This window comes from Nicotiana sylvestris, chromosome 1, assembly GCF_000393655.2.
Source record: "Nicotiana sylvestris chromosome 1, ASM39365v2, whole genome shotgun sequence".
Classification (NCBI taxonomy): domain Eukaryota; kingdom Viridiplantae; phylum Streptophyta; class Magnoliopsida; order Solanales; family Solanaceae; genus Nicotiana; species Nicotiana sylvestris.
The window spans coordinates 168359030-168373544 of record NC_091057.1 but is presented as its reverse complement, the minus strand read 5'-3'; the positions used below and the strand labels follow the sequence as shown (position 1 = coordinate 168373544).

At 38.7% G+C, this 14515-nt stretch overlaps 1 protein-coding gene across 1 annotated transcript; it reads right to left on the bottom strand.

Moving 5' to 3' along the window:
- Positions 1–12984: 12984 nt before the first annotated feature.
- LOC104250054 (putative lipid-binding protein At4g00165) lies at positions 12985–13576 on the bottom strand. The gene has a single exon (XM_009806587.2). The coding sequence runs from the start codon at positions 13499–13501 to the stop codon at positions 13100–13102; it is 402 nt and encodes a 133-aa protein (XP_009804889.1). The 5' UTR covers positions 13502–13576; the 3' UTR covers positions 12985–13099.
- Between the last annotated feature and the right edge of the window lie 939 nt (positions 13577–14515).

Genomic DNA, 14515 nt, shown 5'->3' with positions numbered 1-14515 from the left:
ATAATGCGGGAATACTTTTAAGTTCTAGGTCGCCCACCAGTATAATGCGGGAATACATTTAAGTTCTAGGTCGCCCACCAGTATAATGCGGGAATACTTTTAAGTTCTAGGTCGCCCACCAGTATAATGCGGGAATAAATTTAAGTTCTAGGTCGCCCACCAGTATAATGCGGGAATACATTTAAGTTCTAGGTCGCCCACCAGTATAATGCGGGAATACATTTAAGTTCTAGGTCGCCCACCAGTATAATGCGGGAATACTTTTAAGTTCTAGGTCGCCCACCAGTATAATGCGGGAATACTTTTAAGTTCTAGGTCGCCCACCAGTATAATGCGGGAATACATTTAAGTTCTAGGTCGCCCACTAGTATAATGCGGGAATACTTTTAAGTTCTAGGTCGCCCACCAGTATAATGCGGGAATACTTTTAAGTTCTAGGTCGCCCACCAGTATAATGCGGGAATACTTTTAAGTTCTAGGTCGCCCATCAGTATAATGCGGGAATACTTTTAAGTTCTAGGTCGCCCACCAGTATAATGCGGGAATACATTTAAGTTCTAGGTCGCCCACCAGTATAATGCGGGAATACTTTTAAGTTCTAGGTCGCCCACCAGTAAAATGCGGGAATACATTTAAGTTCTAGGTCGCCCACCAGTATAATGCGGGAATACATTTAAGTTCTAGGTCGCCCACCAGTATAATGCGGGAATACTTTTAAGTCCTAGGTCGCCCACCAGTATAATGCGGGAATACTTTTAAGTTCTAGGTCGCCCACCAGTATAATGCGGGAATACATTTAAGTTCTAGGTCGCCCACCAGTATAATACGGGAATACATTTAAGTTCTAGGTCGCCCACCAGTATAATGCGGGAATACATTTAAGTTCTAGGTCGCCCACCAGTATAATGCGGGAATACTTTAAGTTCTAGGTCGCCCACCAGTATAATGCGGGAATACTTTTAAGTTCTAGGTCGCCCACCAGTATAATGCGGGAATACTTTTAAGTTCTAGGTCGCCCACCAGTATAATGCGGGAATACATTTAAGTTCTAGGTCGCCCACCAGTATAATGCGGGAATACTTTTAAGTTCTAGGTCGCCCACCAGTATAATGCGGGAATACATTTAAGTTCTAGGTCGCCCACCAGTATAATGCGGGAATACATTTAAGTTCTAGGTCGCCCACCAGTATAATGCGGGAATACATTTAAGTTCTAGGTCGCCCACCAGTATAATGCGGGAATACTTTTAAGTTCTAGGTCGCCCACCAGTATAATGCGGGAATACTTTTAAGTTCTAGGTCGCCCACCAGTATAATGCGGGAATACATTTAAGTTCTAGGTCGCCCACCAGTATAATGCGGGAATACTTTTAAGTTCTAGGTCGCCCACCAGTATAATGCGGGAATACTTTTAAGTTCTAGGTCGCCCACCAGTATAATGCGGGAATACTTTTAAGTTCTAGGTCGCCCACCAGTATAATGCGGGAATACTTTTAAGTTCTAGGTCGCCCACCAGTATAATGCGGGAATACATTTAAGTTCTAGGTCGCCCACCAGTATAATGCGGGAATACTTTTAAGTTCTAGGTCGCCCACCAGTATAATGCGGGAATACATTTAAGTTCTAGGTCGCCCACCAGTATAATGCGGGAATACATTTAAGTTCTAGGTCGCCCACCAGTATAATGCGGGAATACTTTTAAGTTCTAGGTCGCCCACCAGTATAATGCGGGAATACTTTTAAGTTCTAGGTCGCCCACCAGTATAATGCGGGAATACATTTAAGTTCTAGGTCGCCCACCAGTATAATGCGGGAATACATTTAAGTTCTAGGTCGCCCACCAGTATAATGCGGGAATACATTTAAGTTCTAGGTCGCCCACCAGTATAATGCGGGAATACTTTTAAGTTCTAGGTCGCCCACCAGTATAATGCGGGAATACATTTAAGTTCTAGGTCGCCCACCAGTATAATGCGGGAATACATTTAAGTTCTAGGTCGCCCACCAGTATAATGCGGGAATACATTTAAGTTCTAGGTCGCCCACCAGTATAATGCGGGAATACTTTTAAGTTCTAGGTCGCCCACCAGTATAATGCGGGAATACTTTTAAGTTCTAGGTCGCCCACCAGTATAATGCGGGAATACATTTAAGTTCTAGGTCGCCCACCAGTATAATGCGGGAATACTTTTAAGTTCTAGGTCGCCCACCAGTATAATGCGGGAATACTTTTAAGTTCTAGGTCGCCCACCAGTATAATGCGGGAATACTTTTAAGTTCTAGGTCGCCCACCAGTATAATGCGGGAATACATTTAAGTTCTAGGTCGCCCACCAGTATAATGCGGGAATACTTTTAAGTTCTAGGTCGCCCACCAGTATAATGCGGGAATACATTTAAGTTCTAGGTCGCCCACCAGTATAATGCGGGAATACATTTAAGTTCTAGGTCGCCCACCAGTATAATGCGGGAATACATTTAAGTTCTAGGTCGCCCACCAGTATAATGCGGGAATACTTTTAAGTTCTAGGTCGCCCACCAGTATAATGCGGGAATACTTTTAAGTTCTAGGTCGCCCACCAGTATAATGCGGGAATACATTTAAGTTCTAGGTCGCCCACCAGTATAATGCGGGAATACTTTTAAGTTCTAGGTCGCCCACCAGTATAATACGGGAATACATTTAAGTTCTAGGTCGCCCACCAGTATAATGCGGGAATACATTTAAGTTCTAGGTCGCCCACCAGTATAATGCGGGAATACTTTTAAGTTCTAGGTCGCCCACCAGTATAATGCGGGAATACTTTTAAGTTCTAGGTCGCCCACCAGTATAATGCGGGAATACATTTAAGTTCTAGGTCGCCCACCAGTATAATGCGGGAATACATTTAAGTTCTAGGTCGCCCACCAGTATAATGCGGGAATACTTTTAAGTTCTAGGTCGCCCACCAGTATAATGCAGGAATACATTTAAGTTCTAGGTCGCCCACCAGTATAATGCGGGAATACTTTTAAGTTCTAGGTCGCCCACCAGTATAATGCGGGAATACTTTTAAGTTCTAGGTCGCCCACCAGTATAATGCGGGAATACATTTAAGTTCTAGGTCGCCCACCAGTATAATGCGGGAATACATTTAAGTTCTAGGTCGCCCACCAGTATAATGCGGGGATACATTTAAGTTCTAGGTCGCCCACCAGTATAATGCGGGAATACATTTAAGTTCTAGGTCGCCCACCAGTATAATGCGAGAATACTTTTAAGTTCTAGGTCTCCCACCAGTATAATGCGGGAACACTTTTAGCTCTAGAGTTTGGAGTCAGTAGCCCCACCTGAAGACGGAAGGTTACAACAGAGAGCCCCAAGCAGGAAAAACAATAAAATCCCCAGCGCCGAGAAGCAGAAGTCTGCCAAAGCAAGCGCGCGATTCAAAAGGAAAAGGGAATGCGTCTCAAAAGAAGCAGTTTGGGAGCGCTATGGCATGCCCAACATAACAATTCTGATGAAAAGCCATACCGCTGAAGAAACCATTGAAAGATTTAAGGAAGAGAGCCATGTTCCCAGCAAATCAAGCAAAGTGATGAGAACTGACATTCAGAAAAGGTGAAGGACCAGCATCATCTCCAAGTTCACAAAATAAAGGCGTCAGAGGAAAGCGTTAGCCGACAAGAAAGCAAGGCAACAAGAACAAGTTGAAGATGGATGAAATTTCAGGATCCTCAGTTTAACTTAGCTTCTTGTTTTCCTTTTAGAGCAATGTAATAGGGAGATCGGTTGAGCAGTAGCATCCTACAGCAGCATACAACAGCGCACAACAACAGCAAACACTACAGTCACACGGTAGTCCCAGCTACCAAAATTTCCCGAACTACATTGACCTGATTCCTGTTTCAGCCCAGGATATGTAGGAAACCTCTGAAGCAAAGGTTCGGTCAAATCTTTTTCAAAAAATGCTTCACACAGAGTATTCGGACGGGCAAAAATCGCTCGCTTATCTTTGCGCGAAAACCCTTCGTGTCTTCGTGCAAAGAGGGGCAGCTGTAAGCACGTGATTTTTGCTTTACGAGCAATCGCTCCAAAAGAAAATAAAAAATAGTGACAAATGATTTCGCTGTACAATTTTTCGAGTTTTCCGTGACATGTGTTGTTAGTCAATTATGGGTCTGTCCATTTTACATCTAGTCATTACCAAACAAAAATACAAAATGCCTGTCGTTAAAAGAAAATTCAAAAAATATATGTATGTGTGCATCGTTCGTTCTAAGCTGTGATCTAACCATTTTTTTTTATTTTTTTTTATTTTTATTTTTTATTGTCCATTTATGTGTGTTTATCGTTGTGGGTGTCACTCAATATGTGAGTAGGTTTATTTTAATTTTTACATTGTGTTAGGAATTTTTGTTTAAATTGAAAAAAAAGGAGGAAAGGAAAATCCGATTTTGGGCCCCGAAACAAGGCCCAAAACCAAAGTACTGATCCAGTCCAAACCCAGCCTGCCCAAGCACGGACTCAAACGACGTCGTATCGGCGTCCCCATTTGAAGCCGTTGATCTGATTCAAAGGAACGGTCCAGATCAGGCTGTCCAACTCACCTCAACGACGCCGTTTCAGGCAAGTTGATCTGAGCCGTCCAACCTCATTGATCCAACGGTCCCTGGCTCCCTCATGACCCGACCTATTTAGCCGGTTTAACCCAACCCCTCACCTAAACCAAAACGACCCCGTTCCCATACCAAACGACCCCGTCCTGTTACCCACCAATAGATCTAAGCCGTTCAGATCACTTGATCTAACGGCTCCAATCTCTTTTCCCCTTCCATATATAAACTTGACCCTTTACCCCGCACCCCCTATCCGAACCCCCCCTTCAGTCATCTCCTTCCCCGAACCCTGAAACCCCCAAACCCTAATGCCGCCCTAGTTCCCCTTCCACCAAAACCCGGCGGCACGAACGCCGGTGACCACCCCCTTCACACCCCTAAAGCATCCAACCACCCTGAACACGAATCCACTAACCACGAACCTCGAATCACCTCCTATCGTCTCGAATCTGGATTTGAAGATTCGAGACAAAACTCGATCTATGCCAAACCACCCCATCTTCATACCAGACACTCCCCTGACCTTCCTCGTGACCAAACCAAGCTTGGTTTGGTCCGAATCTACCCACAACTCCTAAAAATCCAGATCTGAAAATCCAGAACTTGAAACACATGCACCTGGGGAACCCGGCCAGTCTTGACAAGGGTTTGAGGTCTAATAGACCTTAATCAAGGTGTTCTCATGTGAGAACACCCTGATTAAAGTTTGTTCGGCCTCAAGGGTTCGAAGTTGAATCAGAATTTGGGTCATTTTTGATTTCAAACCTTTTCGGTAAGTTTTCCTTTCTTTTGTTTTATTTCTAATTAAGTTGTCAGCATATTTCTTTGTGTTTGTTTGTTATTTTGTTATTTTTCATTCGGATTTCTTCCATCTCTGTTAAAGGCCTTTTTATTTGGCCAATTGTCTTCTGTTTGTGTTCTGAATATACCCTGTGATATACGTGTTCATCAATTAGATTAATCGTCAAACGAGTTTAATTCATATAAGTTCCCAGTGTTTGAACAAATTTGTCTGAGGTCATTCGGGACTCTATACGTGTTGTTTATATGAACGATTGATTGTTATGTGTTACGATTAATATAGTCGAGTCGATATATGTCGTCAATTAGTTTCAATCGTTAATGGTAACAACTTGATTCGTATTGCTTATTTCTGCTGTGATCGTATTTGAGTCCCATTAGAAACTGAATTGTATTGCCTATTGATTTTGTTCAAATCGAATTAAAGAACATCTAGGGGAAAGGTTATAATGGCAGATTCAGGCTTTGATTTTAAAACACGATGCCATTTGGTTTAGACCGTGGGCAGCATGTGTATGGTTAGCTTTAAGGAATTAAAATAATTGGACAGCATGTGCTGTCAGATTATATTCCTACTGCCCATACTTTGGTTAAATAAACAAGTGATCAGTACATTTTAACAACAAAAGAGAGAGGGGCTGTCAGGGATTTGATGGGAGTTTTGTTTATTTAAAAGAAGTGAGTGGAAAAACAACGAGGGGGGGCAATTTTGAGTTGTAAAACAGACTGTAAAGTGTTAAGGTTAGGCTATAAAAGAGGCAGACCTTCCATTAGAAAGGGGTTCAATTTTTTTGAGTCTTGAGAGATTCTGGGAGTAAGAAAACTGAAAAAGGAAAAACAGAAATAAATTTCAGAACATTGTGGATGAGTATTGTCTAGAAGAAACTGTGTAAGAGTCCAGTTTGATCAGGTTGTCTTTGTGGTTTTGCTTTTCTGTCGTTTGCCAAGCTTTCTTGTAGTCATTGGGTTTCTGTTGCTGTTACATTCAACATTCTGGGCTGTTATTCCCTACTCTGTTTTTATGGGATTGTTTATTTGTTGCTCGACTCCTTGCTGGGCTTCATCATTGTTGGCTGGTTGTTGTTGTTGTGTTGTTGCTGTGAATCTGCTGTTGCTGTGTTTACTGCATACTGCCCAGCTGATCATCCCTTTCTTCTTTGTCCTCTATACCAGGTACACAACCAATGCACTGTCAAGAAATGTAATTGAAAAATGAGTATGAATGCAAAAATGAAGAATCTTGAAGGATGACTCTTGCACATAGATTGTTATATTAAATATTCATGTAATGTGTAATAGTTTTTACATTTTGTTCTGGGTACTAGAGACAGTCTTCATGCCTATAAATGTCAATGTATGGTAGTTGAATGCTAGAATGTGCATATAGGTTGATGATGAGAGTATGCCCAAGGCAGTAGGTGGTATCTCCTACTTAGTTCAATGGTATAGTATGAGCCTGTGATATAGTCCAAGCATGAAATCCGTACACTGTAAATAGGTTCTTTCCTTTCTAATAAATTGCCATGTATAACCCTTAAGATCATGTTTCAAGATAAAGAGCACAAATTCAGGGCCTCAACCTCATAAATGTCGAGCCCAGGTCAAAACAGACCGGGCAGGTCCGCATCGGACAAGCAGTGGCCCAGGTCTGGCCTTTCACGCATGGGCTGGATTTGGGTCCATGATTATTTATTCGACTGACTGTGCGCGCAGCCTTGTTCCTGATTTTAGCATTTCCGAATTCTGTTATAAAATAACTTGCAAGTATTAATTAATTAGGACTATCTACTGCTTTCGATTGATAGAGACAAACACGACAAGAAACGTAGTTGCTATAGGATATCCTTTTAAAATAAGAATGAGATGAGCCTCGCCGAATAAAAATACAAATTGCGGGGCCCTCAGTAAATACTTGTTTTAAATTACTTAGAATTCAGGAGGGCCGCTTAGTGAATTTCGTGGCCTTCCCAAAAATAATAACGCGATAGTCTTTTAGGCGCGTGTTTAATAATTTACTTTCTTAAAACTTGGGGTGTGCATTTCATGCGACCCAAATCCAAATCCCAAAACGTCAAATAAGATATGTTCCGGATTGTGGGTGCATTTCATGTGACGCAGTCCAAAGACATGTTTTAAGCGACGTTCACATTCCTAATAATAATAATTAATAAAGTGGTTAAAAGATAAAATTTGCACATGGTTCATAATTGTATTAAAAATCAGATAAACAAGCCGAATATAACAGTTGAGCGACCGTGCTAGAACCACGGAACTCGGGAATGCCTAACACCTTCTCCCGGGTTAACAGAATTCCTTATCCGGATTTCTGGTATGCAGACTGTAATATAGAGTCATTCTTTTCCTCGATTCGGGATTAAAATTGGTGACTTGGGACACCCTAAATCTCCCAAGTGGCGACTCTGAAATTAATAAACCAATCCCATTTCGATTGTCCTTTAATTGGAAAAACTCCCTTGCACCCTTTCGGGCGCGGAAAAAGGAGGTGTGACAGCTATCTAACAACAATGCATCATTACTTTCAAAATTCCGAGGAAAAAGATGATTTCCAGTACACCAAATTATCTCGAACGTCTCGGTAAATGCAATTTTAATTTGAGAAGATAAAGGTACACATTCTCCTATCTATTATAAAATGCTCTTAGATACGGAAACTACATATCTACATTTTGATAAGTTGGCATTAATTGTAGTTTCCTTAAATCTAAGGCCTTATTTTCAATGTCATTAAATTCCCATAGTCACTATATTTTTATTACGTAATCTTTTGCATAAACATGAACTGTCAGGAAGGCTAGCTAAATGAGTAGTCGAACTAAGTGAATATGATATTGTTTATCAGCCATGTACGACTATAAAATCACAAATTTAGCAGATTTCATGATTAATCTTAGCTCGAACATATTACCCGAACATGTTTTTTCTGGGATAATTCTCGGGATCTGGACCTTCCACACAATTAGGTCCACAAGTACTAAACTTCCCGAGTTAGGGGCAATACTTAATGCCTATCAGGGAAAGTAGTTAGATAATTCATAAATATTATTTTATTACTAACAACAAAGCCGAGTATAAAGCATATGCTACAGGGCTTAAATTTGCTTGGGGACTCAGAGCAAAAATATTGATTTAACGATTGATCAAATCCAAGAAAACTATGCAGCCCAAGAAAATCGAGCCGGATGTGTTAGTCTCAGATCTACTACTGATATCACTGACTTAGAAAGCAACTCCAGGCACTGAGAAATATCATTTCTGGATCAAATAGTCTCGGGATCGAGCCATCTCTTATTTAGGAGATTCCTGATCTATCATCAATTAGAATGAAAATGAGGTAAGCCTGACTAATTTAATTTGGAATTGGCATAATAAATTCATTTATTACTTGCAGAATGAGACTTTACCCAAAGATAAGCATGCTCTCGATAACTCTGAGTGCGTCTCATACCGTACTACCTGCCTTGTTGGAGGAGAATTATTTTTGAGAATATTCAAGGCTCCAAAAGCTAAAATGCCACATGGACCAAACAAACAAAATATATGATAGCGAGAAATTTATAAAGAAAGCAGTGAAAATTACTCCGGTAATAAGGCTTCAAATCAAAAACTCATCAAAGTCAGTATGAATAGCTCAAATCAAGATATGGCATGATCCTCGATAACATTTTGGAACCTCTGTAGTTCCCGGCCAGAGTACAAAATACTTGATAAAAAGAGCTTCGGTATCATCCCTATGTTGGAACTGGATCATCTGAAAGTCCATCAATATCGAAATTAACTATCATACTGAGGACTATTAGACCGCGGATTGTCAAATTATGATCTCAGTGTTTGAGTTCTCATACCTCAAAACTCAAACACTAAGGAGATTACTCATACTTGAAGATTAGTTAATTTGACCTGACATTATTTACCAGCTCAACTCAGTTAGTTGTATTACTCATATCAAACATAAACACTTCAAACAATGTTGAATGAGTTCTTTAAAAATACATATACTATACGTACACAAAAAGGATCAAGAACTTCATGTCAGAGTCAAGAATCCTATGATAAAAAACGAGAGTGTTACATCTAAGTCAAGATAAATGTATGCAAATAAGCCACCAGAATAAAGTTCACTTTGAACAAACACGCGATTTATATTCGGTCCAACAACAACCATTCAAGCTAAATATCTAAGCCTTTCTTAATGGCTAATTGTATTATGACTCGGATCGATTATCCCGTCAATCTCAATTATTATTTCAGACATGTGTCCCTCTCTACTTGGAAGTATGTTCATATACTCCAATTTAGATTCAAAATCCAATCAAATTAAATGTCTCTTCAAGACAAATCTACTAAGATATATATTTATTTGGGATCAATACTCCCTCAAACTCAATGTCTTACCGGGGTCAATACTCCCATAAATTTTAATGGGGTCAATACTCTTGTAAATCCTACCGGGATTAATATTCCCTCAGACTAAAAGTCTACTTGGATCAATCGATCCTATTTTACGCCTGAATGAAAAGGAGACGTCCTCTTCATAGCGTTTAAAGTATATAAAAGAGCCCTCTTTTATATAAAAGTTAGACACCCAAAGATGCAACTTTAAGACATCGCACATGTAACGATGCATCCAAATATATATTTCAAGTCTAAAAGACTAAGTATGAGTACTCAAATAATTTTCTAAAGTGCCAAGAAAAATTAGTACTCGGATAAATTCCCTAAAATGTCAAATGATGATATTTGACCCGAAAGACACGAGGAACACTGTATATTCCTGGTCTAGGTTACAACCCTTCTGATAAAATAAAAAGGGTTAAGCAATCATCATCTAAAAAAATACCTCCGAGTCCCGTGTGTTTTTCCTTTTCAGGAAATGGACCACATGGAAGGAATAATCAAATGCTCGAGATTTCATATTTCAAAGCTCTAACACTTGGGGACTATATATATATGGAAGGCAAAGAAAACTAGAAAAATTAAAATTCAAGTCAAGCCTAAGGTCTACCCAACAAATCGAAAGTTAAGAGCAAAGTCACCAGCCAAAAACACAAGCCTGACTCAAAAACCTTTGAAAACATATTCGTAAATATAAATGAATGTTTCAAAAAAGGTTAAAGGCAGAATATTAGTTACGGTTAAAAATGCACATCTTTGTACTTACTAAAAAACTGTTGTAACTGAAAACAGTTACGGATGAAAAAGCATTACCCTTGTATTCATTTGAAAACTATTATCAATAAAAATAGTTATGGGTAAAAATTCGTACCCTTATATTTAAAACTATTGTAAACAAAAATAGTTATCTCCTTGTACTAATTCAAAAAAAACTGTTGCAAAAGAAAAACAGTTATGAGTGCAAGCTTATATCGAATCTGTTGAAAGAAAAAATAGTTGCAAAATGAGTTATAGACGATACACAAACACATGTGAAATGTTATGAAAGTTAAATGTAAAAACTTTCTTCAAAACATTGTTAAAGAAAAACATCTGAAAATTCCTATCTCTCTTTTGTATATTTACACCATTATGAAGTTGAGACGTCTTCTTCATTAAGTTTCGTTCATAAGAGGGCCCTCTTTTATAATTCGTGCTTATTCAAAAAAGTCACGGAGCATTGAAGCATTTTTAATACAAAGTTAAAGGGTAAAACAAAAACTCAAATATTAAAATAGGCAGAAAATAAAGCCGAAATATATATATATATATATATATATATATATATATATATATATCAAACTTTGCAAACATAAGGCAAAGATTTATCTTCAAACCCCGAAACAAGACAGGGGTAAACAAACAGATTATTTACGAATGGAACATAAGCAGTGGAGTTATCATCTGAATCTCTAAGTTCTGCACTCTTTTTTCCTTCGTCCGGTTTTTGTCCCTATTGGGTTTTTCTGGCAAGGTTTTTAATGAGGCAGAGGCAAAGATGAAAAAGATAAAATCTTTCACTTCCCGGTAACATCATAGTGAGTAACCGAAAAGTGGGGGGACTATCTGCATTAGTAAAAATTAGACTCACCATGTGGGTCTATTAAATAGCGACGCGTGTCACAAAGTTTGAAGAAAAGTGAAGAATGACATGTAAAGATGATATGTGAAATACCCCCGGGACCGACCATACTCGTACCGTGCTTGTTAGCCTCGGAACTGATCATCATGAAATAGCCCAGAATAGGCACGAGATTGACTCAACATGCACGGGATTGACTCAACAGGCACGAGATTGACTCAACAGGCACGAGATTGACTCATTAATTACGAAATTAACTCATCAGTTATGGAATTAACTCATCAGTTACGGAATTCCAGCACTTACACAGCTGTTACAAATCTTCCAAAAGTAATGGATGGACTGAGTAAATGCTCATAATGGACCCATAATTCAAGGAGACTAGTTATTTAGATTTAGCCCTATAAATAGACATACTTTTATCACTATCAGGGGAATCTAATTTTCTTCTCTACAATTCTATACATTGTAATTTATAGCATATTGCTCTCAAGTTAGCCGTAGTTCGGCCTTTCAAGCTATGTTCGGCTCATTATCCTATCAAGGATCATTCAATAAGAATTCTTTCTTTTCTGCTTTATTTTTATTATATTATTTGTCACTGAATTTATTTCTCACTTCTCTATCACGTTGTATTAACGAAATTTTATATCTTTCGGATTGAATCGCTTGCTTGTGGCCCGTCATATAAAATTATTGCTTTGACCTTGAAAACTATTTTTTGGGTTAAACACAAAGTACTGTACGTTGAGAGCATATCCTTAGCAAACATCCTCGTATATTTGTGTCGACATCACTTTTCGTGTGTTAATTCGATTAACAGCGGGCAGAATGTGCTCTTAAACATGAATTGTTGCATAGTTGTTAACCAGTGAAGTGTTTTCTTATTCAATTTGCTCTATGCGGAATGGTGCATTTTTTTCTGCTGATATGTCCAGGCGAATGGTGCAGACACTTATTCCACTACCATTTTCAAGTCAATGCCATCAAAATGTTGTCACATGTCAGAGTAGTTCGTAACTCTGATTATCTTGAATAAAAAGACGAAGGATAACATCTTATGCGGGTTGGAGAAGCAGAGCGATCGATCGCTTATGCATTTGTTCTGAATAAGAATTTTAACTTATACAGTTTAAATAACTTTTTACATGTTAATATAATTTTACCTGTTTTGCTTGTATTTTTTTTTTCCCCTTTACATAGTTTTAAGAGTATATTTTCCGTGTTTATCTCTGGCTTTCTCTTTTCTCTTTAATGAATTGTTGTTTCTAGCTCTTCAGATACCAAGATAAAAAAGCAATTCGGTGCACTAAGTTCCCGCTATGCGCGGGGCCCGAGAAGGACCGGACCACAAGGGTCTATTGTACACAGTCTTACCCAATATCTCCGCTATGTTGAGATACCAGGATCCATAAATGAAACTGCATCAGTTATCTGACGTCGTTTCATGAAAAGCATTCTTCATATGTTTAATTCAAAGGATATTTATATATGCGTTAGACTGATATTGCTTGGAAAAAATACCAAGTAAATAACATTTTAAGACAGAAAGTAAAGCCACAAGAACAACATAATTATATTGATGCTAGATCCGAACCCATTTACAAGCTGAATTGCAACAATAGACTGACATTTGCCTAAAATTCTGGGTACGCCACTTTAAACCGTCAAGCACATTTAAAGCCTTTAGGCACTTTCTTTCCACAAGAATTAAGAACCAAACTGATAGCAATGGGAATTTTGAGGTTAAGGGCCCCCAAAGCATTGACCTTAATGGCAGTGCATAAACACAAAGCAGCTTCAACATCTGCTATCCCTTCCAAAAGAGCACAACATTGACTACTTGGTTTTGCCCCAATTACCTCATGAATCAGCCCTAGCCAATCTCCACACACACCAAATTTTAGTGTATCTTTGGGACACTTAGCTGGGGCTTTTGTTGGGGATGTAGTCACTGGCTTACTCTTTGGAGTTGGAGGGCATGGTACATTATGAGATGAAACACAAGTGAAAAACACTAGTATTACATTCAACAAAATAAAAACAGAAAATGCCTTAGAACCAATCATTTTTGAGTAGTTACTAGCTTAGCCTGTACAAATATTTTGAAGAAATATTTGTGTACCGGCTTTAGGTTCACTTGGGAATTTATAGAATTCAACTTGTAGGATTGGCCATCCTGATTAGTGGTCATGAGTTCTGGTTCTATGGATATTTTTATGAATTGAAGATAAGGAAAGAATTGGAAGTGAATGAAATTCACAATTATAGGTTGTTTGGTCATTTTTGGCTAACCATAGCCATGTGAATGTAGGGTTACTTCCAGCTCCATAGAACAACCACCTTTCTTTGGAATTTTCTCTCAATTTGACTTGTTAATTTGTGGATGACAGTGAAATCATTTGTACTTCACATGATAGAAATTTAGTCGCTAGCTACTGCTACTATTGTGTGTTCTCTAAAGCGATTCAATGTAGAGAAGTTTTGCTGGCAAAAATTATCGAGAATGCTATTACGCTACAAGCTAGAGTAAAGCTTATAAATCATCTTGTGTTTAGATTCCAATATATATGTCTTGCCCCATCGCCAATGTGATATAATGTGACCACCTTCATTTTTTTTGCCTCATTCATTTGGAATTGGTTAATAAGAAGGCAAAAGTATTCGAGTAATAGCTAGGGATGTTATCTTAAGGTTCGATTCTTACCGGGCTCTTCTCTCTACTTTTTTCCTAACTCAAACTTATCTAACCCTTAAAAGAAAAAGAAAAAAAGGGAATAAGTATAGAGTTAGACCTACATCCTGGGTTGGGGTGCCCTAGCACCGCCATCTCGGAAAATATTGTGTACGTGCATTTAGAAATGCCTTCAAGATAATAGTTATAAATATTAAATGGCACTCGTTATCTTGAGGATTTTGTTGCTCTACTGGTTGAACGGAGCCTGCTAATGCACTACAACTCAGGTATCCTGGGTTCGAATCCTGTAGCTGTACCTTCTTCCTTATTTTTTTTCAATCATCTGTAATTTGATATTGTTATAAGGATTTCATTGCTCCTATGACCTCAAAATGATTATTGTTTT